We start from the raw sequence: 21014 nt of genomic DNA, 5'->3' as shown, positions 1-21014 counted from the left end.
TCCAGCATTATCTACGGATGAGCTCCTGGAAGCGTCAGTGACGAGCTGCATCAATTGACAAAATCAACTGTAAGTTGGGTCGGCCGACCCAATTAACAGGGATCAGAGGGCCCTGGGAACAAGGTTGCCCCCACCATGGTGTATTCTGGATTTTATTTCAGGTAATTACAACTAAAAGATTATTCACAGCCCTCTCCTGCATCATGTTTGCTTTTTATTTCTTCACAAACACCGCATTTCAAGTCCTTTTCAAAAATAAGTCTTTATCTATATGTATATGCCTTATCGTGGACAGCAGCTCGGTCCCCCCTAAGAATGGCACACTAAAAGAATAGCAAGTTCTTAAAATTTAAGAGAAAATGCCTTATTAGGTCCTTTTGGGTCCCTTTTAAAAAATACTGCCCAATGCCTCGCTTTCACCCATTATCTACGACAGTATAAGTTGGGCAGCCTGTGGTTTTGAACCCAAGACAAAATGGTCGCTTTTTGCATGAACCGTGTTTCAAGCGGGGTCATCATTATATTTGCAGCTTTAAGCAGCTTTTCTGTTGGACAAAACACGTGTCCAAAGGTAATTAACGAGAACTAATGAACTAATTAATGGGAACTAATTTTTGTATATATGAAATGTTAAATGGGGTTCTTAAAAACTTTTTTCTAAAAAAAACTTTTATCATTGACAACATCTTAAGTAAGTACTTAAGTTACTTAATTCGTTCAACTAATCGTTGACAAAGTTGTACAGAATTGAATAGAGGTGTTACTTTGCAGCAAAAAGTCCTTCTCCATAATGTAAGTCCTCAGTACTATTTGGATAAAGGAGAGCGTATAGAGGTAGGAATCTCTTCTCTTTTTTGGCAGCTTTATGTTTTAGAAACCTTGCATTTTCACTCATCCTAAAATTACTGCTTAAAGTATAAAAAAAATGTGCTTTAAGCTTATTTACCTATTCTTTTCAGGTATGGGCCAAAATGATCCCAGAGGCTTGGCAGGATAATCGATTGATAGTAAGTTGTTGTGACTTCATTATTTTCTCTCTCATTATATGAACTTCCAGTCCATATAGAAAATAACTCAACATTTTCTCGTCCCCCTCTAGAACTTCGAGGCCATATAGAAAATTTTCATTTCTCTCTCTTTCTATAAACTTCCAGTCCATATAGAAATTTTAATTTTATTTTAAAATTTAATTTAACATTTTCTTGTCTAAGTTATCCCAGTCCCTAGAAAAAAATAAGTTAACATTTTCTTGTCTATTAACTTCCAGTCCAAAAAAGCCACCATATATATTCTTGTTGTTTTCTAGGGTGGAGTAAGTGATCCATCCCTCTTATTGTTCAACATGACAAGTGTTCAAGCATCAACTACATTTAAAGGAGTCATTACAAGAAATGTGGTATGTCAAAAATTCATACAAGAGTTTAATTGCTAAGAACTGAAGTGCGATGAGATTTTGTGTTTTTTGTTTTGTTTTATCAGACAGCAGCCATAACTAGTAAACCTAACATCAATCAATCAAGGTAAAAAAAAATATAAAAATTAAACAAATCAACACCCATATCAGGGAATTTAAACAGGGTATTCCAACTTCCAAGATATTTCTATCAAGTGAGTTATCATTTCCCCTTGATAACCTCTGGGCTGATTGCCTGGTCACCTTGTTAACCTCTGCTCTGATTGCCTGGTCACCTTGCTAACCTCTGGACAGATTGCCTGGTCACCTTGCTAACCTCTGGGCTGATTGCCTGGTCACCTTGCTAACCTCTGGGCTGACTGCCTGGTCACTTTGCTAACCTCAGGGCTGATTGCCTGGTCACCTTTCTAACCTCTGGGCTGATTGCCTGGTCACATTGTTAACCTCTGGGCTGATTGCCTGGTCACCTTGTTAACCTCTGGTCGGATTGCCTAGTCACCTTGCTAACCTCTGGGCTGATTACCTGATCACATTGTTAACCTCTGGGCTGATTGCCTGGTCACCTTGCTAACCTCTGGGCTGATTGCCTGGTCACCTTGCTAACCTCTGGCCTGATTGCCTGGTCACCTTGCTAACCTCTGGGCTGATTGCCTGGTCAGCCAGACCTGTACCCAGGATTTGCTAAAAGGGGGAAATAACATTCTTAGGCCCCTCAGTAAGAAATAGCCTACTTTTTTTTGTGGCCAAGGTGGGTGCACACCCCCTAGGAAGAGGCTGTATCATACACTTCTCTACATCCCGCTAGCACAAGATTATAAGATAGTTTGCAACCATACAAATGCCCACCAAAAAGACAAGCAAAATATGGCAATCATTTTATGATTACCTGTAAATAATGTCATGTCATTGCCCACACCAGTATAGCATTGGACATTTGCCTAAAGTTCATTTACTGTATTTGCTCATATTTTAGAGCTAGTCACAAGAGTGAATTCTTCATCCAGGCATTTTCAGAAGATGCCTCCTGTGAGGCATTAAGAGTGGTAAGTTGCTATCAAGATTCCTGTACATATTCTAGCTAAATTCTACATTCCACTAGCAGGCAATTATATGCAAACCACAAACAGGCAATTATATGCAAACCACAAGCCATACAATTGTTTTCAAAATTCTCTTTGTAATTTGTATTTAAACTATTAGGTGAACAATCTTCTCTGTGGGATTCCAGCAGAAATACATTTGTGTGGGAGCCAGTGGAAATTCACTTCTGTGGAGTTTCGGGGTTTTCCAAAAAAAAAAAAAAACAGTTGCTACACAGGCTATAGAGTATAAAAAAATACCATCTAAGATCTGTCCCCCAGATTTTGGGTGAATTTTTGCACTAACCCTGAATTCAAAATTTTTAAGTGAGGGGATTAACTTTGCTTTACCATTAAATTTAATATAAGTACCCCTGATTTATTTACAAAAAGCCCAAATAGTCCTGTTGTGAACCAGAAGAATAAATACAATGCACCAAAAACTGGGATTCGACTCTGCCAAATTTTTGTCTGGCCCTGAAGAAGTTTTATTAAAGACGAAAATTTGAGTCGAATTCCAGTTTTTGGTGTATTATTTAGGGTAACTTTGCCACCCCTGTTGATGGCTGCAAATAATTACAGGCTACCAACATCTCCATTGGCTGTCCTCTTTACAGACATATTCAACCAAGAAGGTCAGTAGGCTTGTTTTCCAGCTCATTTTTGTGAGCCCTCAATCTGTTCCAGTGAAGCTTAGTGATAGCTGTAAATAGAGCATTGGCCAGCTGCTTTGGGGGGATGTATTGCACTTTTTGCTTGTAAAAAAAATCAGTCATGTGGTTAAGTCAATCATGTGGTTAAGATTTATGTTCACTATGTTTTGCTTACTTAGGCTTACATTTCTTGGATGCAATGAGCTTCTTTCCAGGTAAAGGAGTGTTTATTAAATATCATTAATAGTGGAAGGAGGGAAGCTACTTTAGGGGGAGGGTTCCCAATTTTGGGGTAACAAGGGTAACCAAGCAGTTCACACAATCCCTAAGGTAACTCTAATCTCAAGTATAGACTATGTTAAGTACATGATTTCTTGGTAAAATATTATCTTTAATAATCATTTCCAAAGAAATCCTGCATTCAGCTAGAGGCCCTGTTGATAATTGTAAACACTTGTCATTTGAAAGTGACTTAAAGAGGTGTTTTGTTTTTAATTTAAGGTCACAAGTTGTTAACACATCATTTGAGGTATGCAAACTCAAAAGACATATTAGGATGTTTTAGGGGTAGGACTGTGTATTCTAAAAATCAATAGGGTGTCGCATGAAGGGCACGAAATTTCACTGTTTCCGTGACTTGTCAGAGGGGAATAACAGGGAAATATAAAATCCTGATGCCACCACACAAAAACATCATGTGATTGCACCAGTTAAACGTCCACACTTGCATATTATTCATTTTCAAAGGATTTATCTTTGCTTTTAATATTGCCATTTCAATAAATTGTAAAATTGTATATTTTTGTTTTGTTCTTTTTGACACTTGGTATGATGGTCCACAAGACTCGGGAAAGCAGTCTTGTGGACCCCCAAACAGTCATGTTTCCCTTGGCTACACATCAAAAAATATTGGCAGTCTCGCGTTCCAGTCAATAATAAATAGTAAATAATATAATGGCCATAGTTTGGAGTAAAATACGCAATGATAATGATTCAATTGCAGTATGACGTACACAAGTATGGATGCCCCCAGCAAGTAAAAATAGATGAGCCCTTTGTACCTGAGTTTGACCTGTATGTATTCAGTGAATTCAGCCATGACAAAGCAAAGAAATGGCAAGTTCTCCCAAATAGTCTGGTTAACTTCAGAAAGCTTGAATTTTTGCATAGAGGTTCCTTATGTTATGTAAACCAACATATCAAAAAGTATTTTTTCTAATGGATTCGTCTTCACAATATGAGGCTTGAAGTGCAATTTTCAAATGTTCAAAGTATGAATTCTCCTCGTTTTTAGGAAGAAGTCGGGCTCTGATCAGAAATTAAGCCAATTTTGCTTGCAAATATCTCAATTTCATATCTTTTAAATTTCTAGGTCAGAGGATCTCCTTGTATGCAGAATCTTGAGCTTATATATTGAGAATTCGAAAATTTCATGCCATTTTTTTGCTATGTCTTCAGCCATGACTTTCTACCTATTATTTTTATTTCATTGAATGACTATTTTTCTGTTTGGATAGGTATGATAAAGACCAGTATGTGCGTGCAGTGACAGCCAACATGATCATGTGGGAGGAGAATGGTAGAAGCTCATACAAGTACTCACTCACCATGAGAGAAGTATATTACTGTTGATTGATAACTGCTTATGTCACAAAATGTTACATCACTCGCATTTTCTTCATCAGGCAGGATGCTTAAAACCTGCTCAATCATGGATAAAGATGTCTAACAACTTCCTTCTTAGCTTAAACGAGTCCTGGACAAGGGAGGTATGAATAATTAATCAACCAAACAACAAACATCAAGCAATCCCTGCTGAACTGCAAACTAACACACCCTGCTGATGACAAGATCACTAACACACCCTTTTGATGACATGACCACTAGCACACCTTACTGATGACATGACCACTAACACACCCTGCTGATGAGATGACCACTAGCACACCCTGCTGATGACATGACCACTAGCACACCCTGCTGATGACATGACCACTAGCACACCTTACTGATGACATGACCACTAGCACACCCTGCTGATGACATGACCACTAGCACACCCTGCTGATGACATGACCACTAGCACACCCTGCTGATGACATGACCACTAGCACACCCTGCTGATGACATGACCACTAGCACACCCTGCTGATGACATGACCACTAGCACACCCTGCTGATGACATGACCACTAACACACCCTGCTGATGACATGACTACTAGCACACCTTACTGATGACATGACCACTAGCACACCTTACTGATGACATGACCACTAACACACCCTGCTGATGACATGACCACTTGCACACCTTACTGATGACATGACCACTAACACACCCTGCTGATGACATGACCACTAGCACACCCTGCTGATGACATGAACACTAACACACCCTGCTGATGACATGACCACTAGCACACCTTACTGATGACATGACCACTAACACACCCTGCTGATGACATGACCACTAGCACACACTGCTGATAACAAGACCACTAACACACCTTACTGATGACATGACCACTAACACACCCTGCTGATGACATGACCACTAGCACACCCTGCTGATGACATGACCACTAACACACCCTGCTGATGACATGACAACTAACACACCCTGCTGATGACATGACCACTAGCACACCCTGCTGATGACATGACCACTAGCACACCCTACTGATGACATGACCACTAGCACACCCTGCTGATGACATGACCACTAGCACACCCTGCTGATGACATGACCACTAGCACACCCTGCTGATGACATGACCACTAACACACCCTGCTGATGACATGACCACTTGCACACCTTACTGATGACATGACCACTAACACACCCTGCTGATGACATGACCACTAGCACACCCTGCTGATGACATGACCACTAACACACCCTGCTGATGACCAGACCACTAGCACACCCTGCTGATGACATGACCACTAACACACCCTGCTGATGACATGACCACTAGCACACCCTGCCGATGACATGACCACTAGCACACCCTGCTGATGACATGACCACTAGCACACCCTGCTGATGACATGACCACTAACACACCCTGCTGATGACATGACCACTAACACACCCTGCTGATGACATGACCACTAGCACACCCTGCTGATGACATGACCACTAGCACACCCTGCTGATGACATGACCACTAGCACACCCTGCTGATGACATGAACACTAACACACCCTGCTGATGACCAGACCACTAGCACACCCTGCTGATGACATGACCACTAACACACCCTGCTGATGACATGACCACTAGCACACCCTGCTGATGACATGACCACTAGCACACCCTGCTGATGACATGACCACTAGCACACCCTGCTGATGACATGACCACTAGCACACCCTGCTGATGACATGACCACTAACACACCCTGCTGATGACATGACCACTAACACACCCTGCTGATGACATGACCACTAGCACACCCTGCTGATGACATGACCACTAGCACACCCTGCTGATGACATGACCACTAACACACCTTACTGATGACATGACCACTAACACACCCTGCTGATGACATGACCACTAACACACCCTGCTGATGACATGACCACTAACACACCCTGCTGATGACATGACCACTAGCACACCCTGCTGATGACATGACCACTAACACACCCTGCTGATGACATGACCACTAGCACACCCTGCTGATGACATGACCACTAGCACACCCTGCTGATGACATGACCACTAGCACACCTTACTGATGACATGACCACTAACACACCCTGCTGATGACATGACCACTAGCACACCCTGCTGATGACATGACCACTAGCACACCCTGCTGATGACATGACCCTAGCACACCCTGCTGATGACATGACCACTAGCACACCTTACTGATGACATGACCACTAGCACACCCTGCTGATGACATGACCACTAACACACCCTGCTGATGACATGACCACTAACACACCCTGCTGATGACATGACCACTAGCACACCCTGCTGATGACATGACCACTAGCACACCCTGCTGATGACATGTCCACTAGCACACCCTGCTGATGACATGACCACTAGCACACCCTGCTGATGACATGACCACTAGCACACCCTGCTGATGACATGACCACTAACACACCCTGCTGATGACATGACCACTTGCACACCTTACTGATGACATGACCACTAACACACCCTGCTGATGACATGACCACTAGCACACCCTGCTGATGACATGAACACTAACACACCCTGCTGATGACATGACCACTAGCACACCTTACTGATGACATGACCACTAACACACCCTGCTGATGACATGACCACTAGCACACACTGCTGATAACAAGACCACTAGCACACCTTACTGATGACATGACCACTAGCACACCCTGCTGATTACAAGACCAATAGCACACCCTGCTGATGACATGACCACTAACACACCCTGCTGATGACATGACCACTAGCACACCCTGCTGATGACATGACCACTAGCACACCCTGCTGATGACATGACCACTAGCACACCCTGCTGATGACATGACCACTAGCACACCCTGCTGATGACATGACCACTAACACACCCTGCTGATGACATGACCACTAGCACACCCTGCTGATGACATGACAACTAGCACACCCTGCTGATGACATGACCACTAGCACACCCTGCTGATGACATGACCACTAGCACACCCTGCTGATGACATGACAACTAGCACACCCTGCTGATGACATGACCACTAGCACACCCTGCTGATGACATGACCACTAGCACACCCTGCTGATGACATGACCACTAGCACACCCTGCTGATGACATGACAACTAGCACACCCTGCTGATGACATGACCACTAGCACACCCTGCTGATGACATGACCACTAACACACCCTGCTGATGACATGACCACTAACACACCCTGCTGATGACATGACCACTAGCACACCCTGCTGATGACATGACCACTAGCACACCCTGCTGATGACATGACCACTAACACACCCTGCTGATGACATGACCACTAGCACACCCTGCTGATGACATGACCACTAACACACCCTGCTGATGACATGACCACTAGCACACCCTGCTGATGACATGACAACTAACACACCCTGCTGATGTCATGACCACTAGCACACCCTGCTGATGACATGACCACTAACACACCCTGCTGATGACATGACAACTAGCACACCCTGCTGATAACATGACCACTAGCACACCCTGCTGATGACATGACCACTAGCACACCCTGCTGATGACATGACCACTAACACACCCTGCTGATGACATGACCACTAGCACACCCTGCTGATGACATGACAACTAGCACACCCTGCTGATGACATGACCACTAGCACACCCTGCTGATGACATGACCACTAACACACCCAGCTGATGACATGACCACTAACACACCCTGCTGATGACATGACCACTAGCACACCCTGCTGATGACATGACCACTAGCACACCCTGCTGATGACATGACCACTAACACACCCTGCTGATGACATGACCACTAGCACACCCTGCTGATGACATGACCACTAACACACCCTGCTGATGACATGACCACTAGCACACCCTGCTGATGACATGACCACTAACACACCCTGCTGATGTCATGACCACTAGCACACCCTGCTGATGACATGACCACTAGCACACCCTGCTGATGACATGACCACTAACACACCCAGCTGATGACATGACCACTAGCACACCCTGCTGATGACATGACAACTAGCACACCCTGCTGATGACATGACCACTAGCACACCCTGCTGATGACATGACCACTAACACACCCTGCTGATGACATGACAACTAACACACCCTGCTGATGACATGACCACTAGCACACCCTGCTGATGACATGACCACTAGCACACCCTGCTGATGACATGACCACTAACACACCCTGCTGATGACATGACCACTAGCACACCCTGCTGATGACATGACCACTAACACACCCTGCTGATGACATGACCACTAGCACACCCTGCTGATGACATGACCACTAACACACCCTGCTGATGTCATGACCACTAGCACACCCTGCTGATGACATGACCACTAACACACCCTGCTGATGACATGAACACTAGCACACCCTGCTGATGACATGACCATTAGCACACCCTGCTGATGACATGACCACTAGCACACCCTGCTGATGACATGACCACTAACACACCCTGCTGATGACATGACCACTAGCACACCCTGCTGATGACATGACAACTAGCACACCCTGCTGATGACATGACCACTAACACACCCTGCTGATGACATGACCACTAACACACCCTGCTGATGACATGACCACTAACACACCTTACTGATGACATGACCACTAACACACCCTGCTGATGACATGACAACTAGCACACCCTGCTGATGACATGACCACTAACACACCCTGCTGATGACATGACCACTAGCACATCCTACTGATGACATGACCACTAGCACACCCTGCTGATGACATGACCACTAGCACACCCTACTGATGACATGACCACTAGCACACCTTACTGATGACATGACCACTAGCACACCTTACTGATGACATGACCACTAGCACACCCTGCTGATGACATGACCACTAGCACACCCTGCTGATGACATGACCACTAACACACCCTGCTGATGACATGACCACTAACATACCCTGCTGATGACATGACCACTAGCACACCCTACTGATGACATGACCACTAGCACACCTTACTGATGACATGACCACTAGCACACCCTGCTGATGACATGACCACTAGCACACCCTGCTGATGACATGACCACTAACACACCCTGCTGATGACATGACCACTAACACACCCTGCTGATGACATGACCACTAACATACCCTGCTGATGACATGACCACTAGCACACCCTACTGATGACATGACCACTAGCACACCTTACTGATGACATGACCACTAGCGCACCCTGCTGATGACATGACCACTAGCACACCCTGCTGATGACATGACCACTAACACACCCTGCTGATGACATGACCACTAGCGCACCCTGCTGATGACATGACCACTAGCACACCCTGCTGATGACATGACCCTAGCACACCCTGCTGATGACATGACCACTAGCACACCCTGCTGATGACACGACCACTAGCACACCCTGCTGATGACATGACCCTAGCACACCCTGATGATGACATGACCACTAGCACACCCTGCTGATGACATGACCACTAGCACACCCTGCTGATGACATGACCACTAGCACACCTTACTGATGACATGACCACTAGCACACCCTGCTGATGACATGACCACTAACACACCCTGCTGATGACATGACTACTAGCACACCCTGCTGATGACATGACCACTAACACACCCTGCTGATGACATGACCACTAGCACACCCTGCTGATGACATGACCACTAACACACCCTGATGATGACATGACCCTAGCACACCCTGCTGATGACATGAAAACTAGCACACCCTGCTGATGACATGACCACTAGCACACCCTGCTGATGACATGACAACTAGCACACCCTGCTGATGACATGACCACTAGCACACCTTACTGATGACATGACCACTAGCACACCCTGCTGATGACATGACAACTAGCACACCCTGCTGATGACATGAAAACTAGCACACCCTGCTGATGACATGACCACTAGCACACCCTGCTGATGACATGACCACTAACACACCCTGCTGATGACATGACCACTAGCACACCCTGCTGATGACATGACAACTAGCACACCCTGCTGATGACATGACCACTAGCACACCCTGCTGATGACATGACCACTAACACACCCTGCTGATGACATGACCACTAACACACCCTGCTGATGACATGACCACTAGCACACCCTGCTGATGACATGACCACTAGCACACCCTGCTGATGACATGACCACTAACACACCCTGCTGATGACATGACCACTAGCACACCCTGCTGATGACATGACCACTAACACACCCTGCTGATGACATGACCACTAGCACACCCTGCTGATGACATGACCACTAACACACCCTGCTGATGTCATGACCACTAGCACACCCTGCTGATGACATGACCACTAACACACCCTGCTGATGACATGACAACTAGCACACCCTGCTGATGACATGACCACTAGCACACCCTGCTGATGACATGACCACTAGCACACCCTGCTGATGACATGACCACTAACACACCCTGCTGATGACATGACCACTAGCACACCCTGCTGATGACATGACAACTAGCACACCCTGCTGATGACATGACCACTAGCACACCCTGCTGATGACATGACCACTAACACACCCAGCTGATGACATGACCACTAGCACACCCTGCTGATGACATGACCACTAGCACACCCTGCTGATGACATGACCACTAGCACACCCTGCTGATGACATGACCACTAACACACCCTGCTGATGACATGACCACTAGCACACCCTGCTGATGACATGACCACTAACACACCCTGCTGATGACATGACCACTAGCACACCCTGCTGATGACATGACCACTAACACACCCTGCTGATGTCATGACCACTAGCACACCCTGCTGATGACATGACCACTAGCACACCCTGCTGATGACATGACCACTAACACACCCTGCTGATGACATGACCACTAGCACACCCTGCTGATGACATGACAACTAGCACACCCTGCTGATGACATGACCACTAGCACACCCTGCTGATGACATGACCACTAACACACCCTGCTGATGACATGACAACTAACACACCCTGCTGATGACATGACCACTAGCACACCCTGCTGATGACATGACCACTAGCACACCCTGCTGATGACATGACCACTAGCACACCCTGCTGATGACATGACCACTAACACACCCTGCTGATGACATGACCACTAGCACACCCTGCTGATGACATGACCACTAACACACCCTGCTGATGTCATGACCACTAGCACACCCTGCTGATGACATGACCACTAACACACCCTGCTGATGACATGAACACTAGCACACCCTGCTGATGACATGACCATTAGCACACCCTGCTGATGACATGACCACTAGCACACCCTGCTGATGACATGACCACTAACACACCCTGCTGATGACATGACCACTAGCACACCCTGCTGATGACATGACAACTAGCACACCCTGCTGATGACATGACCACTAACACACCCTGCTGATGACATGACCACTAACACACCCTGCTGATGACATGACCACTAACACACCTTACTGATGACATGACCACTAACACACCCTGCTGATGACATGACAACTAGCACACCCTGCTGATGACATGACCACTAACACACCCTGCTGATGACATGACCACTAGCACATCCTACTGATGACATGACCACTAGCACACCCTGCTGATGACATGACCACTAGCACACCCTACTGATGACATGACCACTAGCACACCTTACTGATGACATGACCACTAGCACACCTTACTGATGACATGACCACTAGCACACCCTGCTGATGACATGACCACTAGCACACCCTGCTGATGACATGACCACTAACACACCCTGCTGATGACATGACCACTAACATACCCTGCTGATGACATGACCACTAGCACACCCTACTGATGACATGACCACTAGCACACCTTACTGATGACATGACCACTAGCACACCCTGCTGATGACATGACCACTAGCACACCCTGCTGATGACATGACCACTAACACACCCTGCTGATGACATGACCACTAACACACCCTGCTGATGACATGACCACTAACATACCCTGCTGATGACATGACCACTAGCACACCCTACTGATGACATGACCACTAGCACACCTTACTGATGACATGACCACTAGCGCACCCTGCTGATGACATGACCACTAGCACACCCTGCTGATGACATGACCACTAACACACCCTGCTGATGACATGACCACTAGCGCACCCTGCTGATGACATGACCACTAGCACACCCTGCTGATGACATGACCCTAGCACACCCTGCTGATGACATGACCACTAGCACACCCTGCTGATGACACGACCACTAGCACACCCTGCTGATGACATGACCCTAGCACACCCTGATGATGACATGACCACTAGCACACCCTGCTGATGACATGACCACTAGCACACCCTGCTGATGACATGACCACTAGCACACCTTACTGATGACACGACCACTAGCACACCCTGCTGATGACATGACCACTAACACACCCTGCTGATGACATGACTACTAGCACACCCTGCTGATGACATGACCACTAACACACCCTGCTGATGACATGACCACTAGCACACCCTGCTGATGACATGACCACTAACACACCCTGATGATGACATGACCCTAGCACACCCTGCTGATGACATGAAAACTAGCACACCCTGCTGATGACATGACCACTAGCACACCCTGCTGATGACATGACCACTAACACACCCTGCTGATGACATGACCACTAGCACACCTTACTGATGACATGACCACTAGCACACCCTGCTGATGACATGACCACTAGCACACCCTGCTGATGACATGAAAACTAGCACACCCTGCTGATGACATGACCACTAGCACACCCTGCTGATGACATGACCACTAACACACCCTGCTGATGACAAGACCACTAGCACACCTTACTGATGATATGACCACTAGCACACCCTGCTGATGACATGACCACTAGCACACCTTACTGATGATATGACCACTAGCACACCCTGCTGATGACATGACCACTAGCACACCCTGCTGATGACAAGACCACTAACACACCCTGCTGATGACATGACCACTAGCACACCCTGCTGATGACATGACCACTAGCACACCCTGCTGATGACATGACCACTAGCACACCTTACTGATGACATGACCACTAACACACCCTGCTGATGACATGACCACTAGCATACCCTGCTGATGACATGACCACTAACACACCCTGCTGATGACATGACCCTAGCACACCCTGCTGATGACATGACCACTAGCACACCCGAAGTGACAACTTTCACTGGCTTTCATCTCATTTATCAGTGCCTTACATAAAAAACCTATTTCAAAATGCAGAACTACCAGTCATGTTTTGAGGCCGGTGATGCAACTATTAGAGGTGATCTTGATGCACAATACCAAATTGTTAACAGCACTGGAGGCTCAAGACTCAAGTGGACTTCAGCAGGATTGTATGTGTTCAACGTGCGGGTGGTAGACCCCGAATTCAGGTAGGACAAAACAAATGAACATTTTTCTATTCCATTGGAAGACCCTTGTTATAGCCTTATAGCCAGAAATTGCTAAATAGTATGTTGTTTTATTTACAGCTATTGTGATCTGGTCACTCAGTTTGCTGTTCTTGTGCAAGAACCACCCCCAGGAGGATTTGTAATCCCCACCTTCTTAGTGTTAGGGTGTTCATGTGTCAGCATCTTCATCATATTAATAGCCATGTACCTCACTGTTGAGTACTGCATTGAATGCACTTAGAGGATTATTAAAGAGGCACAAGACATGTACCTAACTGTTGAGTACTGCATTGAATGCACTTAGAGGATTATTAAAGAGGCACAAGCCATATACCTCACTGTTGAGTACTGCATTGAATGCACTAAGAGAATTAAGGGGGCGTGAATCCAAGAATTGGTCTCATTCTGGAATATGTTTTACCATATTTCCATGATATTGAAATAAAACTTTCTGATCAAAATAACTCTGGAACAAAATTACCAGAATGACAGATATGTTGTTCTCTATTATATAAACAGATTTAGAATATTATATTATTAAGGATTAAAACATTCTGAAATGAAACTCATTCTTAGTATTTGTGAACAGCACCTCATAGAAGTGTTCGTAGTTGGCGGCTGTGTGGTTGGTTTAAATACTGTGGTCGCTAGGACTTGTCATGGTGGCAATGCTGGTGTTGGAAGTACATATGTAAGGATGCTTTTGAACTAACTGTCATTTGACCACAAATATTTCTGAAGTCATTGGAAGGGTCCCATTGCTCAAAATCCTGCAAGAGAAAGAAGATTATGTTGACCTTTATCTGGAAATGATTAACTTTCTCCTTACAGTGTCTGCTTTTTTCAAGCTGTTATAGTGCTCTTACTTTAATTTTGACAAATACGATCTCTGTAGACTCGTATGCTTCAGGCCCTCCTTGATGGTAGTATTGCTTTATCTCTTCACTATTCAAAGAGCACCTATGATTAAATAAATGTCAGTTCAATTGTGAACAAAAATGTACTAAAAAGCATTTAAAAAAAGAAAGTCAAAAGCCATGCCAAAATAGGTGTCATTATTTACCCTCATTCTAACGTAAGCTCCACATTTATATACAGTAAAAACCTGCAAGTAAGAACCTAGATTTTTTCAAACCTTGCAAATCATGTTCTTATATTTTGGGGTATTTACTAACAATTAAGGCAAAATAGGTTCTTATTTTTTTTTTCCAAGTTGCTTACCAATCAACAGTACGATTCAAAATTACAGAAGTGTGACTGCATGAATGCATAACCACTTTGCTACAGTGCTTATCTTTATGGGGGAGCAAAATGTTTAAGGAAATTTATATTTTAAAGCCCGATAAATTGTTTCATTTTTCATGGAGTAACCCATCATAAAAGAACCTTTGGCCTTTTTGGCTTAGTAGGTTCTTATATTTTGGGGTATTAAAATTCAAAATTTTTGCCTTTTGGTTCTTTATCACTAGGTTCTTACATGTGGGTTTCACTGTTTTGAACATGCTTCATTAGGACATAATACAAATCTTGTGATTTCAATAAAGTTTAAAATGAAAACGTATTACATATTACCTTATTAGGAAGCACAGTTCTGGGCGTCCATTGGAGGATGCTATGTTTCTAAGAATTCCAATGAGGACAGGCCAGCTAAGGCAATCTTCAGGAATGTTCACCTGAAAGTACAGCAAGTACAGATTTTAAAAAGGCTCAATACTTAAGTAGCCATACCAGCTTTAATAATTTTATTTGTTAAAACAATTCTGACAAATTTTTCATCTGAAATTTAGTTATCAGATATTTAATAAAACATCAAAGGGATAAGTGTTTTGTTATGTTTTGTGGACTCAGGAAATAAAATAATTTGTCGCAAAAACTCCAACAACCTTCTCATTGTGTTGTTTTGAATACAGTACTAGAGGATAGTCAATTACAGGTGTGAAGGGAGGGAGGGAGGTGGTTTTAGTAATAACAAGGCTTTGTAGCAGCATTTTCTCTAGATATTTCTAGCATAGCTCTATTATACTGTAGGTCTACTCAAAATGAAAGAAAACTATATTTTTATTAAGTACCTCATCTCTGGTTTCCTTTACAATTGAATAGAAAAATTCATACACAACACTTGAGGGGTTCATACCCTCCAGTTCTTTTTCATCGCCTTTGTCAAGCATTCCCTGTACAACCTTAAATGAAATGAATCAAATTAATAAACACTCTGAAAAGGTCCCTACTCCTTACATGAAAATCACTTGTGAATGCTATAATAATTGGGCGTAAAAGCGTAAAATAATTGGGCGTAAGAGCGAAAATTTATCTATGGAAATTTAAAATAATGGAAGAGGATATAGAATTCCAATAGAGAATTAGGATGTTGGGTAATGACTAACAATTCAACAGATCTCTCTCTCTCTCTGGATATAGGCTTAACAAAGCCAATACAGTATGTAATGCAATGTACTAACTTCCACCAGATACACGGCTAGGCCCAAAATCAAGTGCCCCCTTGTGTGTATTGTTATTAAGCACTGTCACTGAGGGTAGTCACTGCCAGAGGGTTTATTGTGTCCCTAGTGGTTCTTCACGGTCCCTTTAATTCAGGATTATAGTGTAGTACAGCATGAAGAGATGGGATCTCCAGTTTAGTGACCTTATACAAGATTACTGGAAACACAGGAGAAATAACTTCAACCCCATGTGACGCGAAATTGAGGCAGGGAGTGAAATGGGAAAAATCCCCAGTCAGAGACAGGATTAGAAACTGTGCCACAACGGTGAAGACCAACATGCTAAATGCAGTACCACCTATTCTTCCATAGAATGATTCAGTTGCAAAGGGACTTTTAGGAAAAAGACAGTCAGCTATGCCCTTAGCAACAACAACAACCTTTGGAGGTGTAGTTAGCAGTGACACTTTATAGTGTGAGTAATCAATTAATCTCTCCTTTCTTATTGTCCTTGCCTGCAAATCCCCCCCCCCCCCCCCCCTGGACTCATGGATCCACTGCTAACATACGTGTGGTTCAGGATGACCCCCTGGGCCATGGTACTGTCCTTGAGCCTCTGCCACCTCGGCACTACGCCTCACAAATACAAACTTCTCATCACGTGATACCAGCAGCGCATTGACTCCTACAGGGTCCGCAAAGCATGCATGGGGGTCGTCATAATGTACCCTTCCCCACTCCCTTAGGAATTCACATTCCCTTTTATTCATATTTGTACAAATGAAATCCCTGTAACATGTAAGTCCCACGCGAAGGTTAAGCTGACCGTTCTCAAGACATGCACTTTGTAGACGGAACTTGGAGCCATTAAAGAGAGAGGGCAATTCTTTGACACGTTGCTTCCAAATACTTTCGATTTTGTCCTCAAAATTTTGATCCGTAGGTTTTCTGTTGAATTCCTTAGATAGTTCAATAGAAATGTTCGATTTTCCATAATTTCCACAGCACCAGTTGAAAAGCTCAATGTAAACACTGGGATCCGGACGAAAGGTGAACGATTCAAAGTTGGACGCTTTTGCCATATTTCTTTTACTCTTGAAACTATCGTGACCCGTGAGCAAAATAAACTCTGAACCCAGTCCCCTCCCCCAAATGCTAATCGAATGTGACGTAAGAGATTTTGTACTTCTAACGAAGCCTCCAATTGGACACTTGTAGGATCGATGCCTGCTTCTGGTCAGCGGTTTTAAAGCAAAACCATGACAACCAAAGCTTGGAAAACAAAGTTTAGAGGAGACAAGAAGTAGAAGGGTACGAATGCTTATACTATAGCGACGGTTTTAGACAATCTAGCGCTGAAAAATGGATGCTGAAGGCCTTAATATGACGATTGACTATGTGGGAAGCAGTGGTGCTATCTTGAGTCCAGAACAGAAGGCTGCTTTTCAGTCTTCTCTTGTCATTACCCGGTGCAACTACAAATTTGAGAAAGTGCGATACTGGGGTAAAATACTCGGTGTAAAGAATGACTATTTTATCATACAAGGAGTCGGGAAGGACGAGTTAAAAGAACGAAAAACGCTGTACAGGTAAGGCTTTACATTTTCCTTTACTATAAGTAAAACGAGTTTAGCCAAATTTTTGTAACGCTACATGGTTATCATTGCAGCCAAGACTGCATTCACTGGGGACTGCTACCGGTGGTGACCGACAAAATGAGACACGATTGCTCCTTTGTAAAAGGCCGATTCACTGGAGATCCTTCCTATGAATACGAACACACAGAAACAGTGAAAATTGATAATCAAGATGGCGAGAAAACTGAGGGCGGAGAGGAGGAAAATACGGTATATTATAGAATTAACGAATCTTTAATGGTGCTGGACATGGAAAAATACTCCCCCTCCCTAGCAAGCTACAATTTTTCACCCTTTGTGCGCAAATTAAAAAGCTTTTTTAGCAATAATTTTTTATATTTAGAGGGTTTCTGCATCTGGGTAGTTTCCAAAGTGGCAGCAAACATTAGATACAATGAGTAATGTTGTTTTTAGTATGATTTATACCCAGGTTCCAGGCAGCCTCATTCTCCAGTCTCTCTGTTACTGAATGTTCTATATTTAAGGTTTGGCCTTGCGGCATGTCTCGTAAATGTTTCCTTGTTTGGCCACACCTAAAAACATGTGTGCAACAAATTTATGTTGCAACCAAAGGATTTAGCAAGTGCTATATTTATTTTTTTGGTTGGCTAAACTAGGAAACCTTTGGCATGCTACATGTATCGTAGTTTAGACAGGCATTTAAAGATATTGCCTGTTATTCTTGTGCACATCCTCTTTTGTGCATACAAAAAGCTTACCTGTCAACCTCCGAAAATCTCAAGGCTTGAGAATTTTTGGGGGGGAGGGGTGGGGTATATTCATTTTTTGGGGGAGGGGTGGATTTAACCTTGCAGGCGTTTGCCGTATAGAAAGCTCTCTCGTGTTAGATAAATTGCGCTACGCAAGGGAATTGTTGTTTCAAATATTTTAATAGAAAATAAGCAAAATGACAATTTTGTATAGAATAATTTTTCAGAAGCGATAAAATCGCTAAAAAGCGGGAGATTTGGTGCTCAACGCGGGAGAGCGGTAGAAGGGGTCCAAAATCTTGAGTATTGAAAAAGTGTCTGATTTTTTTTTTTTTTTTATGCAAGCATTCACACCTTCAATTTTTTGTTGAAAGAAAATGGCTATAGCTAGAACATTGTGTGGTGGCTTTATTAATGGGGGAGGGGGATGAGCTGCCCCATTCGTGCTTGCTAAATCTCAATCCCTGGTTCTGATACACTTCTATAGGTTTGGCTTTTTTCATAGCCTTATTGTTCTGTTGTGTTCTGTAGATACTAATTAAGGAAGAAGACAGACTTGCCACAACGATTGAAGCCATTGATTACGATGTCCGTATTGTCCCAAGAGGTTCATATATCAGAACAGCAACTGGTGCAGTGATAGAAAATCGCTCATTTGAAGGCAAGTACAATACATACAAACCAAACAGAGCATTTCAATTTTTACCTTGAGCACTACAGAAAGAAAGTCCACTTTGAGCTTGTGTGAACAGTAGGCTATGGTTCTAACGGCCATGTATCAGCACCATAACTCAAATAAATGCCCAAGAGCAATGACATTCACACTCAAAGGAAGCTCAGATGATATTCTATTATAGAATTTATATCGAGCTGTCAATTAGGATACAAGGGCATAATAGCACGATTTAGTCCTGGTGACATAAGATCCTTGTTTTTTGTGAGCCTTGATGTTTTTAACTAATCTCAATACCTTGATTATTTCAGGGCTCTCAGTAGCAGATGCTGGAAAACTTGCAAGCTACTTTCATTTTCGTGACCCTGTTCTCTTCAATCAAAAGTCTCTTCTTCAAAAGGTAATCTGAAAATTTAATTTCCTTGGTGTATAGAACTAGCTAAAAATGAAAGACTGCTTGATTGTCAAACATTGTGTTTGGTGCACGCTTGTGTATTAGCCACTATCTCAACATGACACTAAAGAACCTACAAATTGTTTGGTGTCTAAATGAAAGCCGTATTTTATAAATACCAACAAACTCCTACTATTAGGCCAAGGTCACAAAAGATAAGCTGCCTAATCATTATTTTCAGGCTGAACTGGACAAAGCAGTTGATTTCTTGGATCCAATTGACACAGACGTCCCCAAAGGAGGGTCCTGGAGTATTCAATTTGAGCGAGGAAGTGGATTGGTCTCCCTGCGTAGCCTTCACTGGCTCGGATTCACCTTCTTTCACGTGCCAGAGACAAGAAAATATGGGATGGTTTATATTGGAACAGGGAACAAGAATCTAGACTTGCCATTCATGCTGTAGATAAACTTATTAGCCATTTAAGCCTTGTTGTTAATATACAAAAGCTTGCCTTCTTGTAAATATTTTACATTTATAGAAAAAGAGGAATAAAGATTGAACTGGTTACGTGAGGAGGATGTAGGAGTTGTGTTGGTGAAATGCTTTTCAAAACACTTGTTTTGCATGTGCTCTAACAAAACAACCATTTGAAATAGCAGACAGCTCCCTGGTAATTGTTTTTAACAGTTTGAAAAATTCACTCTATACCATGGCACTAAAGAGCCCTTCACATCTTTCATTCAATTTTAT

The 21014-nt window shown here is 43.7% G+C and overlaps 4 protein-coding genes across 5 annotated transcripts; 3 read left to right on the top strand and 1 right to left on the bottom strand.

The window, feature by feature from the left end:
* The first annotated feature begins 187 nt into the window (after nt 1–187).
* Nucleotides 188–3720, top strand: LOC5505058. 2 transcript variants are annotated; one of them, XM_048730500.1, is made up of 9 exons: nt 188–571; nt 772–792; nt 960–1007; nt 1307–1396; nt 1480–1520; nt 2388–2457; nt 3076–3128; nt 3326–3361; nt 3648–3720. In XM_048730500.1, the coding sequence occupies exons 1-9, from the start codon at nt 476–478 to the stop codon at nt 3709–3711; spliced, it is 519 nt and encodes a 172-aa protein (XP_048586457.1). In that variant the 5' UTR covers nt 188–475; the 3' UTR covers nt 3712–3720. The 2 variants fall into 2 exon arrangements, with proteins under 2 accessions (XP_048586457.1, XP_048586456.1); XM_048730499.1 differs by having other exon boundaries at nt 772–834.
* Nucleotides 3721–4153: 433 nt separating this feature from the next.
* On the top strand, nt 4154–14746 carry LOC125556793 (cation channel sperm-associated auxiliary subunit epsilon-like). The gene is made up of 5 exons (XM_048730501.1): nt 4154–4220; nt 4664–4763; nt 4832–4915; nt 14233–14387; nt 14487–14746. Exons 2-5 carry the CDS (start codon nt 4704–4706, stop codon nt 14647–14649), a joined length of 462 nt encoding a protein of 153 aa, XP_048586458.1. The 5' UTR covers nt 4154–4220; nt 4664–4703; the 3' UTR covers nt 14650–14746.
* Nucleotides 14417–17988, bottom strand: LOC5505057 (uridine diphosphate glucose pyrophosphatase NUDT22). The gene is made up of 5 exons (XM_048730498.1): nt 17419–17988; nt 16478–16588; nt 15981–16081; nt 15275–15368; nt 14417–15178 (listed from the first exon to the last, which is right to left on the bottom strand). The coding sequence occupies exons 1-5, from the start codon at nt 17929–17931 to the stop codon at nt 15056–15058; spliced, it is 942 nt and encodes a 313-aa protein (XP_048586455.1). The 5' UTR covers nt 17932–17988; the 3' UTR covers nt 14417–15055.
* A 122-nt stretch (nt 17989–18110) lies between these two features.
* Nucleotides 18111–20836, top strand: LOC116612834 (radial spoke head protein 9 homolog). The gene is made up of 5 exons (XM_032373445.2): nt 18111–18438; nt 18519–18696; nt 19728–19857; nt 20181–20269; nt 20505–20836. The coding sequence occupies exons 1-5, from the start codon at nt 18212–18214 to the stop codon at nt 20724–20726; spliced, it is 846 nt and encodes a 281-aa protein (XP_032229336.1). The 5' UTR covers nt 18111–18211; the 3' UTR covers nt 20727–20836.
* Nucleotides 20837–21014: the final 178 nt, after the last annotated feature.

The sequence above is a fragment of the Nematostella vectensis genome, chromosome 7 (assembly GCF_932526225.1).
Source record: "Nematostella vectensis chromosome 7, jaNemVect1.1, whole genome shotgun sequence".
Classification (NCBI taxonomy): domain Eukaryota; kingdom Metazoa; phylum Cnidaria; class Anthozoa; order Actiniaria; family Edwardsiidae; genus Nematostella; species Nematostella vectensis.
Note: the sequence above shows the minus strand (reverse complement) of the source record. Positions and strands in the feature narration are given on the sequence as shown.